The sequence below is a fragment of the Urocampus carinirostris genome, chromosome 8 (assembly GCF_059441175.1).
Source record: "Urocampus carinirostris isolate Australia breed hairy pipefish chromosome 8, RoL_Ucar_1.0, whole genome shotgun sequence".
In the NCBI taxonomy this organism is placed as follows: domain Eukaryota; kingdom Metazoa; phylum Chordata; class Actinopteri; order Syngnathiformes; family Syngnathidae; genus Urocampus; species Urocampus carinirostris.
Genome location: NC_142356.1, coordinates 11,298,900 through 11,317,730, shown reverse-complemented (window position 1 = coordinate 11,317,730; position 18,831 = coordinate 11,298,900). Strand labels below are relative to the sequence as shown.

The window sequence follows — 18,831 nt, the reverse complement described above, 5'->3', positions numbered from 1 at the left end:
TTGTCATGCTCTAAAGCTGTGAGAGAAGGGGGACTGAATCCACCAAACAAACTATGTCATGAACAATGACCAGTGGATACTTTAAAAAAAAAAAAAAAAGTCGGCGAGAGAACCAGCCCGAACGTAATGATTGACATTCTGGGCCCGACCTGAATTTCATTTTTGGCCAAGGCTTTAGCGCTTAACCCTAAGGCACAGGTGTCAAAGAGGCGGCCCACGGGCCGGATCAGACCCGCTAGGGGATTGGATCCGGCCCGCGAGACAACGCTCATAGAAGCGCAAGAGAAAGAGAGCTGTAGGTTGAAATAGGTCCACTTGATGTTGCCAAAGCCTGGTGCCTCTCACAAACCATGCACTTGTATTTCTTGCTCTTTTCCTCCATTTTTCTATCTCTATCTCTCTCTCTTTCACTCTCTCTGTCTTTTTTTGTCTTTCTTTGTTCCTTTTTGTCTCTTTCTCTCTATGTCTTTTTAGCTTCTTTTGCTCTCTCTTCATTTTTTCCTTTACTCTCTTTCTCTCTCTCTTGGTTTCCCCTTCTGTCTTTCCCCTTTCTCTCTTTCTCTCCTCTTTTTCTCTCTTTCTATTTCTCTTTGGATTTCATTCTTTTTCTCTCACTATTTCTGTTTTTATCTCTTGTTTCTCACGCTCTCACTTTGTCTCTCTCTGTCTGTCTCTCTTTCTCTCTTTCTCTTTTTTGTCCCACCCTCTCTACCATTCTCTCCCTATCTTTCTATTATTTCTTTCTCTCTTTTTTTTCTTTCTCTCTAATGTACTATTCTGGCCCCCGAGAGAATGTTTGTTCGATCGTGTGGCCCCCGAGCTTAAATGAGTTTGACACCCCTGCCCTAAGGTGTAGGGTCCCACCTTTGCAAAACAAAAAATAATAATCTGTGGTCTGTGCAGCCCTTTGAGACTCCTTGTGATTAAGGGCTATACAAATAAACATGACTTGACTCGCACCCCATTTAAAGCCACGGGGTTTACAATGAAGGAAAACAATAGCTGTCCGGAATTTATGGTAATATGGCCGCCAGAGCCTCTATCTCCAAATGAATACACAAAAAAAGAAATCGATAAAAGCAAACAGGCATTCTGGTCTTTTAATATTTCATTTTTAAGAAAACAATCTCTTGGCTGAATTCGTACCATGCAACAAGAAGATTTACAAGTCCTCTAGATGTAACTGTGAGGCAGCAACTTGAATTTTCATGACATGATCAACACAGCATCAATTGTACATTCCACATTGTTGTAGATTTAACTTACCATAAAACTAACCTACATTGACTCAACAAGCAAACACTGTTTATGGTCCAAACCAAGAAACTGTAGACTTGTTACAGTCTAATGTTAGATTCAGGCTTCATAGTGCAAGCTGAAAGGTTTAGAAATTTGATTTCAAACAGCATTTTGTCTCTTTATTTCCACTAATTGTTATGACTTGAATGTACAGTTAAACAATAGCACAAATACAGGGTTGGATAGGGTAGGGTTACTTTAACTGGATTACTTTCAATGACTTTTGGATTACTCCAATACCAAATATGCTAATAAAAGACTAAATATGAATAAAATGATGACTCACAACACGTGGTAAGCTTTCTCTCCTGGCTTTGATCTCTCTGATCTCCAGAAAAACTAACATCAAATGCGACAGAAACAAAATGAAAATCAATCCAAACATCATTTTTACCCTTCCATGTATTTCGTTACTTCCCAAGCCTGCACAAAATTTAGTCATTTTATTCATATTTAGTTTCTTTTGTCTTTTATTAGCATATTCGGTATTGGAGTAATCCAAAAGTAATTGAAAGTAATCCAGTTAAAGTAACCCTACCCAACCCTGCTTATCCTTTTGCATATACTGAAAACTCCAGAAGGGGGACAGAATGTCCCCCCCCTTTATGTGCTTGTCTCAAGTAGATTGTATGAAATGGGGCCACTGTTTAATACATTTTGGTTTTCAATTTGTATCTTTGCTTGTTTAAGTTAAACAAGATGAGATACTGTAAATTTCCATTATTCTATGCAGAGAGAGAATGACAAACAGTGAGACAGAGAGGAATAGCGACAGAGGGAAACAGAAAAAAAGAAAGAGGGGGAGACTGATAGTTTGACTGACAGAAAAAGAAATAGAGAGAGAGAGAGAGAGAGAGAGAGAGAGAGAGAGAGAGAGACAAAGACAAATAAATATAGGCAGAAAGGGAGACGGGCAGAGAATGAGGGACAGATAAAGAAAGGACAGTGAGAGGCGGAGAGACATAAAATAAGAAATAGAATGGGACACAGAAAGAGAGAGAAAGATAGAGAGAGGGAGACGGACATTAAGTGGGAGAGAGAGAGAGAGATACATTGTCGTAAAGAGACTTTTATGATCAAGATAACTTATTCCCTGCACCAGAATATTTGTCTTCCACAAGCGTCAATGGGAGTGAATGAATTTGACATACAGTGGCTTGCGAAAATATTTGTGACCTTTTGCCTCATTTCAGACTTCAAACAAATAAAAAACCAAAAACATATCAAGGTGTTAGAATGGCCAAGTCAAAGTCCAGACCTCAATCCAATAGAGGATCTGTGGAAAGAACTGAAAACTGCTGTTCACAAACGCTTTCCATCCAACCTCACTGAGCTCGAGCTGTTTTGCAAGGAGGAATGGGCAAAAATATCAGTTTGTTGATGTGCAAAACTGATAGAGACATACCCCGAGCGGCTTGCAGCTGTAAATGCAGTAAAAGGTGGCGCTACAAAGTATGAACTCAATTGGGCTGAATCATTTTTTTAAAGCTTGGGAAATCTCTTTGTATCCAAACCCAGCTTTAAACTTCTCCACAACAGTATCTCGGACCTGCCTGGTGTGTTCCTCGATCTTCATGATGCTCTCTGCGCTTTAAACAGACCTCTGAGACTATCACAGTGCAGGTGCATTCATACAGAGACTTGATTACACACAGGTGGATTCCATTTATCATTGTTTAGATCAACATTGAATCATTCGGAGATCCTTACTGAACTTCTGGAGTTTGCTGCACTGAAGGTAAAGGGGCTGAATAATTTTGCACACCCACTTTTTCGTTTTTTATTTGTTAAAAAAAATAAAATATCCAATACACTTGTGTCCCACTTATTGTTGATCAAAGCAGCGCTGCCACGAGCGGCTGCCTTTTCCAGCAGCTGCCCTATTGTTTTATTGTCTGCTCCTATCTTCGGTGTTTTTTCTTCCCGTTTTGACAACTACACTATGGATTACTTCTATCCTATGGGACATGGGTTTTAGCGCACAAAAAGGCATGTATTCAAGGAATTTCAACTCCTTGCCCTGAAGAATTCTCGTGCCGGCGTGATGAAGGGGCCTATCGTGGAAGAAGAGCCGAAGCTAGCGAAGCGGCTAGCGGCGTTATAAGTCTTCGGTACCATCCGTAATCATGGTAAATGCGAACTCACGACCAAATAAGATCATCGAGTGCCGGTGGAAAACATCGAAGCGCACAGGGAGCACAGTTGCTGTGTTTTGCGGAAACGTGGCTCACGTTTAGCATTCCGGACGCTAACATGTAGCCACCCGGAGCTACCCGGAGCTATCCGGCTTCAACGCCGCTAAACAGAGACACGAAAGCCGGGGGGAATCGGAGAGGCGGACTTGCTAACACGAGGTGGTGTATCCCTGGATTTTCACAAAGAAAAGTTTTCCATCTGCCGCAGGGATGTCGAACTTTTGGACTGGCGTGACGTCATCCACTCCGCTACAAGCACCCCTAGGGCATCATGTTAATCTGTTAATAAACAACGGGGTAGACTGCTGGAAGTGTGAATTTCCCTACGGGGATGAAGAAAGTATCTATCTATCTATCTATCTATCTATCTATATCTTGATGTTTGAAGTCTGAAATGTGGCAAAAAGTCACAAAGTTCAAGGGGGCCAAATAGTTTTGCAAGCCACTGTACCATATTTTCGGCTGGTCAGTGTCATTTTTGGAATGTACTGTAAAGTGTCATCCTAACGAATCTCTTCACATTCTTTGGAGATAGAGATATAAACAGAACAGCTTAAAATCCGTAAGGTTTAGAATGATAAGTGCTTACAACATGCAACGACAGTAAAACGGCTTGTCGGCATGACAACTGCTATGAAAATAGTTTATCAAGTCAGATCAACAAAATCAAATCTAAAAAAGGACCCGATTCACTTCATTCAAGAATGATACAAAGCTGTCCTTCGACAAAGTCAAATTTCCATGCTCCTATTTCAATCATGCATGCTGCATTTTCAACAAATCAGTGCTTCCGGCAGCGGCCAGGCTGTGATTGGACCCTTGTGACACCCCTCTTGCCATAGCCTCTGTTCTCAAGAGTTCTGACGAGTACGAGGGAGTCTCAAGTGTGCCATGGGACAGGAAATCAAATTCCTGCATTTCCACTTCCCTATCATTGATAAATAGGTCTTCTTCTCCCCAAGCAGTTGCCCCTTCGGCCACGTTTTGGCAGCTTTGGAAACCGGTGGAAAAGTCTCTCCGACGGCTTTGGGATGGAATGTTGTAGTGGGTCCCTTGCATCAAGTCTTGAACTGACAAAGACTTTCCCAGACTGTGATCTACTTGACTGTGACCTGAGCAGGGGCTTAGTGTTTCAGGCACCAGAGGTTCCAGCTCCAGACTCATTTGCCTCCTCCAGGAACCCTCTTCCTTGGCGTTCAGTCTGCCCTTGTGGTTGAGATTAATTCCTTGGTTCGTGACCATTGTGCCAAACCCCAAAACTGTGCCATCCCCAGTGTTGCAGTCTTTAATTTGCAATCCCAATTCGTCACAGAAGTCTTCAATTTCTGGGGAGTTTTCATTAGTCGTTGGCATGAAGTTGTTAAGACCTACATTCCTGTTTGGAGGTGGCGGTTGAAGCCTTGCTAGGAGACAATACCCCCCATCTGCTGCTCCTCCACCCACACCACTGCAGATACTGCTTGGTGTTTCATCATTGACACTTTCGGGCGTTGTGGACTGATCCTGGGTTTGACGCTGGGGAAGAACATGACGGTGGAGATGGTGGTGGTGCGGCAACGTCGACGGGCTGAAAGATGAGGAAACGGGGCCGGAAGAAGGCGTCGTGCTGGAGTTATTAAGATCGTGATCGTTCTGGGGCGCCAGGATAAGATGGAGTCCGCCTGGGGACAGATGGGGGTTGGTGGAGGAGCGTGGCACACAGACGCCAGAGTAAGGCGCTGCACTACTGCTAACCTGGTTTGGGAAGGACAGATCCTTGCTAAAGACTGAGGACTGGTAGTCCGAAGTCTGTTCCAGCTCAAATAAGGGGAAAGATGAAAGCGTGAGAGCAGTGGAGGAGCCCTTCTGCAGAACTTGCCGATAGATGTCGAGCAATGAGTCCAGCTTTGTCTCAATTGACTGGACCTGCAATAAAAGAATAGTCGAAAAACAAAATGAGACTCATATGTATACGACGACTAAATAAAGCTTCAAGAAGCACATTTTTTTATCCTGCAGATGCCTCTCTCGTACTCTAGGGGAAGGCAAACTCAATACAGTCATCCCCCTCTGTCACGGTTGCCATGGTGCCCAATTGGCCCCCGCCGTGTGGCGCCAGCTTCTGTCTCGGTTGCCATGGCGCTCAATTGGCCCCGCCTGTGGGTGCCAGCTGCACCTTGTTGACAGATTGGCTTCCTGTCAGTCTTTAAACAGTTTTCTGTCAGTCCCCTTTTGTCTGTCCGTCTGCGAATCTCTGTTATTACACGGCAAGTCCGTTTTCGCCTGTTTTTTGCTCCTATTTTGTCTCCCTTTACGACCTGTTTTGATCACGACCACGTCTACTCTCCTCTCCTGGCTTTCGACTTTTTCCGTTCCCGACACCACCATCGCTCGCCACGGAAGTCCCACTTCCGTGTCTGAGCAACCTACTCCCCGCGACCAGCGATCTCCGAATCGTGTGTGGACTCCTGTTCCTTCTTCCCAATAAAACTGAAAAACGATACGCGAGCGGGTCTTGTCTCCGTTCTGGTCTCGCTGTGTTGCAGTTAATTTTTGCTAATTCGCATTTTCTGGATTTTCATGGTGCAGTGTCTTCCCATTTCTTAATTATCTCAACATTTGCCCCGCCCCTATTTTGCCTGTGTCTACCTGTGCATCACCACATTTGCGGTCTAAGTTGTAAATGCACAAAAAAACGCTTGACAAATCGACATTATGTTGAATTAAAAGGACATCATAGCTCTTTCTTTTCATTTAATAATAAATCACGTCTCTGCTTCAAAAAAAAATGGAGAACGCTGTCTGGTTGTTTGCTGAAACCTGGGCAATTTCAAGGCCATTTTCACTCAATACAATGTCACAAAATGGCCACACCCAGAAATACATGTTAAGATTTTTCTCTAAAACTCCGAAGCGAAGACCCATTCAACCCATTATTGATAGAAATAATATAGGAATATGGGTTAAATTGCGGTTTTGAGATACAGTGGAACCTCGGTTTTCGAATACCTCTCAGTTCGAACGAATCGGTGTCCGACCAAAAATTTCGAGAAATTCTTGCTTCGCTGTTCGGTCAAAAAATCGGAGTTCGAATGCCGGTAATGCGTGAGTGCGTACGCTAGGGTGCGATGGTGAGCGGCGTACGGGTGTTTTAGCCCCTTATTATGCCTCCGAAGAAAGTCGGTGCAAGTAGCAAAGTTGCTACAGGTGAAAAAAAGAAAAGTAGTGCGTACAACTATTGCATTTAAGAAAGAAATAATAACCAAATATGAAGGAGGTGTGCGAGCGCCTTCTGATGACCACCACAAATGTAAGAAATCCTATTCATATGATTACGATAACGCGAACGTACGATTATCCTGGGTTAGCTTTAAGTTTATGTTAAACATTCAGGGTGTTGGAACGGAGCCCAACATTCAGGGTGTTGGGACGCAGCCCCCTTTCCAATGAACCGCTCACCACTTGTTGTGGAGACCTGGGTGCTAAATGACTTGTAAACGTCCTGATTTTTTTTATTTTTACACGTTCATGTAAGCTTAATCTTTCGTACGGAAGATTAGGATAACACGGACGTACGATTAGCCTGGGTTAGGTTAAGTTTACGTTGAAGGTATACATTTAGGGTGTTGGAACGGATTAAAACGATTTACATTATTTTTAATGGGAAAAATGATTTCGGTGATCGAACAAATCGGTTTTCGAACAGGGTTCTGGAACGGATTATGGTCGAGAACCCAGGTTCCACTGTACTCTGGAAATGTATTTAATTGCAATGCGACACATTCCCTTAATTTAGGGGTGTCAAGGTCATTTTCACTGAGGGGCCATATCAGCATAATGGCTGTCCTCAAAGAGCCTTGTGTTACTTATAAATGTAGATAATGTAATTGGTAGGTTAAAATAAAAACGTCTAATATATTATAAATTCAATACAGCTACAGGAAATTCAATAAGTGAGATGTCTTTTAAACAAAAACAAGAAGAATTCAAAGTTACGAGAATTTCCATATATTACCACCAAGGATTGGGGCTTTAAAATATTGTTATTATCATCTCAAATAGCTTACTACTATTTTTATGTTCAAATACTATTTGAATGTGTCAGCAATATGTGTTTTATAGCTATTCAGAGTTAACAAATCAGGAACAAATTAAACTGTTTACAGTTATTTAATACAGTTATTTTATAAAGTTCACTACAGGCCCTTTTCATCCTCCAAAAACGGCCAATTAGAACCATACACAGGGTAGGATATCGAGATAAATACATAGTAATATTTTATTCCTGCAGTCCAAATGATTAAAATTGGATGATTTAGTCAAATATTTCACTGCACAACTGCTATTTAAGGTCAACAAAAACATAGTGCCAGAAAACATCCAAAAATTATTCATTCGGAAAGAGGGAAATTATAATTTAAGGGGCTGTCGTAAATTCATAATCCCAAAGGTGAGAACCACCAGGAAAAGTATGTGTGTGTCTGTGTGTGGAGTCAAACTTTGGAAGAATTTACAAGATAAGATCAAACAATGTCCAACTATTTACTTGTTCAAATTTAAATACAAAAAAAAAAACATTACTGGCGGAATACAGAGATGAAGAAAATGGGGTATTAGTGATACGAAAGATTGGGAATAGTGCGTCGAGAACTATGGTTAACTTTGTTGTTATTGTCATATCATAACTGTTATTATTATATTATTACTATTGTTGTTATTATCCTTGGTGTATTTAATAGGGAAAATGAATAGGGAATATAAGCATCTGCTTCTTACTACCCCTTTTCGAACATATTATGTAGCATTATTTTGTTGTTGAGTTATTGTTTTTGTTCTGTTTTTATTTTAATGTTCGAAATAAAAGTTTTCATTCATTATCTTGAAAATGTCCTCGAAATATGAGCTATTCTAGATACAAGCACGATTCGGGAACTAATTAAACTCGTATGTGGTAAAGAAATAACAAAATATTCTTGGACAGTTTTAGGATAATTTATTGCTTAAATTCACTCATTGAAATTGATAAAGAAATACTGGCGTGCAGTGGCAATGAGCGGTCACTTCACAGATATCGTATTGGACAGGCATTGTGGGAAATGGAGTTTTGGGTCAAAACACACTTTTGACGAGTTTATTTTATCATTTTAAGATCTCGCAGTTCCACTTAGAATGATATGGCGGGCCACATTTGGCCAGAGAGCCACGGGTTTGACATACTTTACTTAAATAGTGTCAATTGGCCCCGCCCGTGTGGCACCAGCTGCGGCTCATTGACAGATTGGCTTTGTGTTTATTTAAGCTCAGTACTCTTATTTTTCCTTTGTCAGTCTGTCAACGAACTTCTGCCCTGCAAGACGTTGGTTTCGACTCGGTCCTGTTCCTGTTGGTATTTCCTGTCCGGTATTGTTCCCGTTTATTTTGTCCTGTTTAATTTTGGTTTCCGGTTTTGTTTCCGTCTATTTTTGTCCTCTTTATTCATTTCACCAGTTTTCATTCCCGTCTAGTTTGTCCTGTTTATTTTCAATATCCTGTTTCATTATCTATCCTGTCTGTCCTGTCCTGTCCGGTATCGACCCCATCCATCCGATATCAACTCGGGCAATTGGTATCGATCTTGTCGGCCTCTGGCTTCCCATCATTTCACGCCAGACTGCTGCCTAACGTGCATGACACCCCATTTCCCTTGTGTGAATAACGTCACGCGTTTGGGTCTTGATCCTGTTCTGGTTCATGACAAATAGTTGGTGTTAGGATGGTATTTCCTCAATTTGTTACAATAAAAAAGAACAATTTAGCATGCCAACTAATCATTTTAACACTAAACCAAATAAGAAATATGCTGAGAGGTCGATAATGGATTTGAACGGAGCAACCGAGCACTGCATGTGGAATCTTAGGCTCTTTTAGACATGGTTTGGTCCAACAATAAGCATCTCAAATTGGGATGGGTTCAGGACACCCAGTTTTTGTATGTCATTTAATGTTATCCAATTTTAGCGACCCCAAAACATGCCTTTACAAGGTCTTGGAACATTTTTCACCAACCTTCCCTTTTAAAAACAACTTAAGACCAGGGTTGGGTAGGGTTACTTTAACTTGATTACTTTCAATTACTTTTGGATTACTCCAATACCAAATATCCTAATAAAAGACAAAAGAAACTAAATATGAATAAAATGATGACTCACAACACGTGGTAAGCTTTCTCTCCTTGTCATGTCCAGCATGGTCGCCGTGGTGACCGGCTGGCCCCGCCCCCTGGGAATCGGCTGTAGTAGATCATCTAATCTGCGTGTGTGCTTTTTAAGGGCGGGTTGTGGGTTTTGCCGGTTGCTGGTTCATTGCATTTTCTGTTCTGCATTAGTCTGTTCTGTTTTGCTCTGTCCTGTTTTGTTTGATTCGGAGGAAACCTGTACTTGCCCGTTCTGAGTGTAAGCCTGTTTTTGTTTTGTTTTTTCCCTGAGTGTTGGACGACTTTTATTTCCTTAATAAAATTATCTGATCGTCAACGCGAATGAGTTCTCCCTTCCTGCCTCCGATCTGGTCCGGTCCCGTGACACTCCTGGCTTTGATCTCTTTGATCTCCGGCAAAACTAACATAAAATGTGACAGAAACCAAATGAAAATAAATCCAAACAGCTTGCCAACATCATTTTTGCTGTTCCATGTATTCCGTTCCTCCCCAAGCCTGCACAAAATTTAGTCATTTTATTCATATTTAGTTTTTTTTGTCTATTATTAGCATATTTGATATTGGAGTAATCCAAAAGTAATTGAAAGTAATCAAGTTAAAGTAACCCTATCCAACATCATTTGGACAAAACCGTGGCTGATTAATGGGAGTCATCATAAGTAGGATTCAACTGCACTCATCAACTCGCCTGATTAGGAGGCTAGAACTACAAAACCTTCAAAACTGTTTGTAGTGAGCTGTTTTAGTTATTATTAATTATGTTAAAGTGACAAGAAAATACAGTATTTTCTGCACTATAAGGCGCACCCCCCAAAAATACGGTCTTTTATCAATTTTATCGATATTAAGCGCAGAGAACTATAAAGAGCATGTAATTCAAATCAGGGGTTGCACAATCCATATATAAGTACTGTTTTAGTGCATTTGATGGTCATTCAATACACAGTATATCACTGATTTGAGTGTGCCAGATTGTATTAGATCACACATGCAGGGTAGGGTAGGGTTACTTTAACTGGATTACTTTCAATTACTTTTGGATTACTCCAATACCAAATATGCTAATAAAAGACAAAAGAAACTAAATATGAATAAAATGACCAAATTTTGTGCAGGCTTGGGGAGTGACGGAATACATGGAACGGCAAGAATGATGTTGGCTAGCTGTTTGGATTTATTTTCATTTTGTTTCTGTCGCATTTTATGTTCGTTTTGCCGGAGATCAAAGAGATCAAAGCCAGGAGACAAAGCTTACCACGTGTTGTGAGTCATCATTTTATTCCTATTGAGATTCTTTTGTCTTTTATTAGCATATTTGGTATTGGAGTAATCCAAAAGTAATTGAAAGTAATCCAGTTAAAGTAACCCTACCCAACTCTGTGTTACACAGGCATCACAGTCATAGTCACAGTACCAAATTTAATAGAATAGAATAAAATATACTTTTATTATCATTGTTACAAAATGGCTGAACATATTGTGACAACGAAATTGGACGTGACACTCCAGTTACACATTTTGATGTACAGATAAAAGATTATAAAAGATAAAACAAATTTGGATATATATAAACACAAAATATTTACGCAAAAAAGTGTGGGCATGTAAAAGCAGAAGATATTTACATTGGGTGTTCACTTACAGGGGATCGTAGTAGTGCAATATGCAGTAGTGCAAATAGCTAACGTAAACAACATCATTGTTAATGTTATTGTTGCAAGAATATTGTCAAGACATTAAACTTGTCCTGAAATATGCAGTTTTGTATCGCGGATTCGCAAAATCTTTATGAAGCGAACGAGATTCGGACCTTAATGAATAGAAAGGCATGATGGGAAGTAATTCGACTGAAATTTATAAATACAAGACTGGTCGCATGTATTCAAAACATTTTTAAATGCTTAGTTGGAGCTGAGAAAAAGTAAAAGTGAAACAAATATTCTCTCTACTTCAAAATACAGACGCTGCCCTACTTATGAACGAGGTTTCGGACGATTGTTTGTAAGTTGAATTTATTTGTAGGTTGCTTCAGTGCTATATTTTGTATGTTTAAGGTTTACATAAGTATGTTTGAGGCTTGTATAAGTAACCTGTATTGTTTTTGTATGAAAAAAATAACACTTTATGAAATAATATGCTCTATAAAGATGAATGAAGTTATGTTTAACTTACTTTTGGAAGATGCGCTTCAAGAGGTCCTCCTCAGTGGTAAAAAATGGCTTTTCTCAACCGCATCAAGCTTTCTTATTCCACTTTCATTTCAAAAGAAATGGCTTGCCTCTTCTTTACACTTTACACCAACCATATTGAATGGATGCACGAGATAATAAACAATAAAAAATGTCAAAGTTCTTAGCGACTGGACCTACAATATATAATGTTTACACACGAACTAGGAAGAGGAAGTGGATTTCTTCTTCGGGGTGGATGCTGGGTGACCTCTCACAGCGCTACACGCTGGTAGTGGCAGAAAGAAGCACTACAGTACTGTCCTGATCTCGGAAAAAGTTGCACACAATACAAAATCTAACCTACAGCAATGTTCAGATATTTTTGGACATCCAGAAAAAAATGATCGTATCTACAGTTTTTCGTAAGTCAAATGGTCGTTAGTAGGGGAGCGTCTGCATCTGGTACCCTGACTAAAATGTGTGATAAAGAAATAAGACTTAATGTGTAGTGGTCTATTGGATAGGATCCAGTGCTTTCCCTGCCGTGATGTCGCTTTTGTTCCTGCTGCAGTCATTGTTATACAATTGTGAGTAACCATCCATGTCCCGAGCAGCCAAGTGAATACAATTTGGTACTCTTACCATTGCTTTTCAGTTTAATCCCCGTTGCCACTTTTCTTATACAATCGTCAGCAATAATCCTTCAAATTTCTGCTCAATTTTGGGTTTTTGGGTGGGCCTAATTGTCCGTAAAATACGGTACTTATTTTATCAGTTCACATGTCTTTTGAGTTGCCCGACTCTTATAAACATTTTAATGCAAATCTTCTTTAAAGTTAATACAAAACAATAAAACAGATACCTGGCGTTCCACTTTACACACGCGTCCCAACATGCTCATGTCCTCCAGCAAGTCTCCTTCAGACAACAACTTGTCACGAATCTTCTTGTCCAGGGGGATTTGTCCTTTCCCAAGGATTTGGTCCACCCTGAATATCACACCACACCATGAAACCATACATTATTATTCAGATAGCCTCAAATAAATCGATGTGAAATCTCTCTTGCTGAACAAGAACTGTGTTGCATTAGTAGTACAGTGGAACCTCGGTTTTGGAACGCCTCTCAATTCGAACAAATCGGAGTCCGACCAGAAATTTTGAGAAATTCTTGCTTTGCTGTTCGGTCAAAAAATCGGAGTTCGAACGCCGGTAATGCGTGAGTGGGTACGCTAGGGTGCGATGCTGAGCGGCGTACGGGTGTAGATGGCTCTTTTCGTGACCGACTGTTATCGTGTGCGGACGTGCTTCGTTTTGCTTTCGCTTTTGATATAGGTGTACCAAGTGTTTTAGCCCCTAATTATGCCTCAAAAGAAAGTCAGTGCAAGCAGCAGAGTTGCTACAAGTGAAAAAAGAAGAGTAGTGCGTACAACTATTGCATTTAAGAAAGAAATAATAGCAAAATATGAAGGAGGTGTGCGAGTGTCTGATCTTGCCTGCGCCTTCTGCTGACCACCACAAAGGTAAGAAATCCTATGCATAATTCTTTTCTTTATCCTTTTTTTAAAATTTGTACACGTTTATGTTAGCGTAATCTTTCGTACTGAAGATTACGATAACGCGAACGTACGATTAGCCCGGATTAGCTTTATGTTTACGTTAAACATTCAAGGTAAACATTCAGGGTGTTGGAACGGATTAAAATGATTTACATTATTTTTAATGGGAAAAATGATTTCGGTGATCGAACAAATCGGTTTTCGAACAGGGTTCTGGAACGGATTATGGTCGAGAACCGAGGTTCCACTGTCCTATGATGGAGACGAGCATTTCTTATTTCTGATTCTTATTGCAAGAGAGCCTAGGATACTCTGTAGAAGTTATATCACCACCACAAAGTAGCAGTATTGTCCTGAGCAGGTCGTTTGCAAGTGGTCTCTATCAGTTAAAATGTAATCAGGAACAAAACAATTGATTTTATCTCAAGCACAAAAACAGATGTACACAATTACAAGATGACAACGTCATTGTATGAGCAGTAAATGGGAGCCGAGGGCAACACATTTTAGGACAGGGGTCTCCAACCTTTTTGAAGGTGATAGCTACTTTTTGTTACTAGTTAGCCCAACACCCAGTTTCAGAGGCATTTTTAAAACAACAACTTATCATGTTATTACTGTGTTCTTACTTTGTTATTACCAGGTTAACAATTGGAAGTAGGGGTTAAATGTACTCGATCAACCACAGGGAAATATACCGTAAATTCCAGACTATAAGCTGCTACTTTTTTTCCCAAACTTTCAACCCTGCGGCTTATTCAGTGATGCGGCCAATTTATGTAATTTTTCTAACGGCCGCCAGCGGCGCTCGAGTACAAAAGGTAAGATTTAGACTGCAACTTCTTGGCTTGTGCACGACTTAAATTAGCGTAGACATATCCTCATCATGCAAATAGCAAAAAAATGGCACATGACGCAACTTTCAAGTTAAACGCAATCGAGCAGTCCGATATAGAAGGAAACAGAGCTACCGTGCGTAAACTTTACTTTGCAAGCGTGATGCTAGCATAATTTTGAATGAGGGAGCGCGGGACGACGTCTATATGACAAAGTCTCTTTCCCATACTGAAGGAAGACGACACAGTACAATGTTTTTTTAACAGAGCTGTTTACTGTGTTGAGAGCGTGTTGCTAGTAGCGTTTTGCTACCCTTCACAGGCACGGTTTGGGATGAAAGTTATAACATTATTATTAAAGCTTTGAAAACTCTCTCGGTGTACCGTCTTTCTTTGTAAACACGTGTAACCATGTATAATATGTATTTGCAACTGTATATTTTTGTAATGTATTTATTTTAGAAACTTATTCTGATATGTTTTGCACGAGCAAATGAGAAAGAAGGGGCGGGGCAAACGCGGGCTGACGAGAAGTGGAGTAAAGGTGAGACGTGTTTGTGGACGCGGCCGACAAGAGTGGATATATATTTTTCCCACCCTTACCTTTGGAAATATACTCTTTTTTCCTTGGATTACTTTCAACGGGCATCCGGACTCTGCAGGTCTGCATTAAATCTTAAATACCGGTATCATTTTACGTTCAATTTGCCGGCTGTTTTTTTGGGACTTTATCGGGTATTGCTTAATTTCGTGTTTGAAGTGCGTTTTTTCAATGTGGGCGCATGCGGCTAATATACAGGTGCGGCTTATGTATGTACAAAATCGGTTTTCCTCCCGAAATGTGGTGGGTGCGGCTTATAATCAGGTGCGCTCTATAGTCCGGAATTTACGTTAATCATTATTTCACTAGAAAAGCACCCAGAACTGGTGAACTATTATCACGTTGGAGACCCCTGCTATAGGACCTGAGCAAAGGCTGGGATTAGGGATGCACAATAAATATTTTTTCTCCCTATTGATAGCAATAACATCCTGCTTCTAGAGACCCATAGCCAACATACAGTGAAGAAAATAAGTATTTGAACACCCTGCTAGTTTGCTATTTCTCCCATTTGGAAATCATGGAGGTGTCTGAAATTTCATCATAGGTGCATGTCCACTGTGAGAGAGATAAACTAAAAAGAAAAATCCAGAAATCACAATGCATGATTTTTGGACGATTTATTTGTGTGATATAGCTACAAATAAGTATTTGAACACCCGAGAAAGTGAATGTTAATGTTTGGTACGATAGCCTTTGTTTGCTAATACAGAGGTCAAACGTTTCCTGTAGTCTTTCACCAGGTTTGCACACACTGCAGGAGGGATTTTCCACTCTTCCACACAGATCTTCTCAAGATCATTCAGATTTTTGGGCTGCCACTGCAAAACGCGGAGTTTGAGCTCCCTCCAAAGATTTTCGATTAGGTTCAGGTCTGGAGATTGGCTGGACCATGCAAGAACCTTGATGTGCTTCTTATGGAGCAACTCCTTGGTTTTCCCGGCTGTGTGCCACGGATCGTTGTTGTGTTGGAAGACGCAGCCACGACCCATCTTCAATGCTCTGACTGAGCGAAGGAGGTTTGTTCCCCAATATCTCACAATACACGGCCCCAGTCATCCTCTCTTTAATGCAGTGCACTCCCATGTGCAGAAAAGCACCCCCAAAGCATGATGCTACCACCCTCACAGTCGGGATGGTGTTCTTCGGATTGTATTCTTTATTCTTCTTCCTCCAAATACGCTTAGTGGAATTATGACCAAAAAGTTCTATTTTGGTCTCATCTGACCACAAAACTTTCTCCCATGTCTCCTCTGTTTTTTAGAATCATTGAGACCCCACAAGGTGATATCTTGCATTGACCGTTGAGATTGACCGTCATGTTCAGCTTCTTCCATTTTCTAATGATCACTCCAACAGTGGACCTTTTTTCACCAAGCTGCTTGGCAATTGCTCCATAGCCCTTTCCAGGCTCTGGTGTCTTTGGACAGCTCTTTGGTTTTCGCCATGTTTCAAGCTGATTGTATGGGGTGGACTGGTGTCTTTATGCAGCTAACCACCTCAAACAAGTGCATCTAATTCAGGAGAATACATGGAGTGCAGGTGGACTTCTAATGGGCGGATTAACAGCTCTTTCAGGGTCAGAATTATGGATGATACATAGGCGTTCAAATACTTATTTGCAGCTATATCACACAAATAAATCGTTTAAAAAATCATGCATGGTGATTTCTGGATTTTTCTTTTTAGTTTATCTCTCACAGTGGACATGCACCTACGCTGAAAATTGCAGACCCCTCCATTATTTCTAAGTGGGAAAAATAGCAGGGTGTTCAAATACTTATTTTGCTCACTGTATATATATTTTATTTAAATAACATGTTTAAAAAATTAATGTTATTGTTATGTAATGTTTTATTTTTACATGTCATTATTTGTTTTAACAATTACACTGCATGTTAAGCAGTAAATTAAGCATAAACACACATGCAGGCGTGCGACAAAAAAAAACATACAACAAAAATAAACAAATCTCACTGTATTCACTAAAGTTAGAAGCTCATACAGTGCTGAACACATGAAGGAGAGGTAGAGAGTAGACATCAACAAGTTATGCTACTCCATTCTACTTGAAAAAAATCCAAATATTATTATAAGGAACATAAATACTTGGAACTTTTAAATACTTGGAACAGGTATTGTCAGCTGATTGGATATTATAGTGTGGCTCCAAGTGACCAATGATCTATTGTTTTTGTAGTTGGGCCGATAACTGTAATGTCAAATTTTGTGTGGCTCAATATTTATCGTGCATCTCTAGTGGAGATCGAAAAAGTCAGGCTAGGTTCACACTGCAGGGAAATCTGATTTTTTTGCACGAAAGCGACCTGTATCACATCTGTTAAAGTCCGACTGTACGGCATTTATCTGCTATTTTCACACCAGAACCAGGCCAATGATGATGAGGGGGGTGAGGGACAAACAGAGTTGGTGGATACAACCGGAATGTTTGATGTTTGATCTGACATTACACATAGATCCGATACGTATCTGATCTTTTGGAATGTGACTTCAGTGTTAACGGTCGAGAAGCATTTTGATGCTTGTGACCTGCACGCCATCGATAGGCAGCTGACGTCGCTATTCTGCGTTCAACGGGGCTAGAGGAAGCAGAAAAATCAACAACCACGGCGGACGAAAACACAGAGCTTCACATATTCATGGAAGGTGAGCTCTTGTGTATTTTGTAACTCATCGCATCGCATACATCTAGGCTCTTGACATGTTGCTCGACGTCACTGCTGTCAACAACTGTGGTGCTCGATGATAAAGCAATAGTATCCTCTAGTGGAAGTTACCAATATTTACATTAAAATCACACTACACGGAGGGAATTCAATGTTTTCTAAGTGAGGTTTTGAATCTGATCAATATTTGGGGAGGGCGACACGGGTAGGGGTAGCGCGTTCGCGGCACACATCTGAGGTCATCGGTTGAAATCCAGCTACCTGCCTTCCTGTGCGGAGTTAGCATGTCCCCCCCGTGCTTATGTGGGTTTCCTCCGGGCACTCCGGTTTCCTCCCACATACTAAAAACATGCATTCCATGTTAATTGGCTGGTCAAATGCGAGTGAGTTGTTCGTCTCTGTGTGTCTTGCAACTGGCTGGCAACCAGTTCAGGGTGTTCTCTGCCCACTGCCTGAATATAGCTAGGATGGGCTCCAGCACCACTGACTGAGGATAAGCTGTATCCTCAGTCAGTGGATACATCACTGATGTAACAATAAACATAGGGTTCCCAAACTTTTCTCCTATGAGGGCCACATAACTTTATACTTGTCTGGTGAGGGGCCGCGGTCACTTTCTAACAGAAAAGTTGCAGAAGAGTCTAAAAGTAAACATTTGTTGTTTTTTAGTAACACTTTTTCTCTGAAATAAATAACCAAATAACATTCTGTCGGTTTTTCACAATGTTTTTTCCCAAGAAACATATACTTTGGGTTGTACAATGCTGAGTCATAACAGGTCCAATCCCAGCTATCTTCGCTGTTAACATCCATGAGTACTTCTGCAAACATGAGCGCATTGCAAGCGGCGTCACGTGTCTTCTTCTGCCCTTGCGAACCACTTGTGGCATTCACACAGGAGATGAAGTCCTCATCCACGTCGCATTTAGTTGGAAAAAAAGCTTAATCGGGTATTTAGCTTTGCAGTATGAACCTAGCCTATGTTTTCCAATATCTGAGCATGGTATGGCGGACAAAACAAATGAAAATGAACTGAACCCTTTGGATGTATATGGGCACTCTGACCCTTGGGTGGAGTTCTTTCTGCCCTGGTTGTAATAGAGAGGCAGGGAAGGGGAGGAAAATGTCTTGGCCCGGCTGCTGAGGGGCTGGGGGCCTACAATCATGTCCAGCCTGTGAGGGAGCAAAGTGACCACAAATACACAAACACACGTGCATGAAGGATGGAAGCAGATGCAAGCATGCATACATGCACAATTACGTGGAGACATGTAATTGCAGTTGTTTTCATGGGTTTCATACTCTGGAACAT

At 40.8% G+C, this 18,831-nt stretch overlaps 1 protein-coding gene across 2 annotated transcripts in view; it reads right to left on the bottom strand.

Annotated features, from left to right (window-relative positions):
- Positions 1-1,086: 1,086 nt before the first annotated feature.
- The window catches only part of LOC148360707 (potassium voltage-gated channel subfamily KQT member 5-like), a 181,324-nt gene continuing 163,579 nt past the window's right edge, over positions 1,087-18,831 (bottom strand). The window contains exons 13-15 of one of the 2 annotated variants that reach the window (XM_088341605.1): positions 18,585-18,692; positions 12,700-12,826; positions 1,087-5,399 (exon numbers count right to left, since the gene is read on the bottom strand). In XM_088341605.1, the coding sequence (XP_088197731.1) occupies positions 4,251-5,399; positions 12,700-12,826; positions 18,585-18,692 (1,384 nt within the window). In that variant the 3' untranslated portion in view covers positions 1,087-4,250. The remainder of the gene's footprint in view (positions 5,400-12,699; positions 12,827-18,584; positions 18,693-18,831) is intronic. The other variant, XM_088341606.1, reaches the window with a different exon arrangement.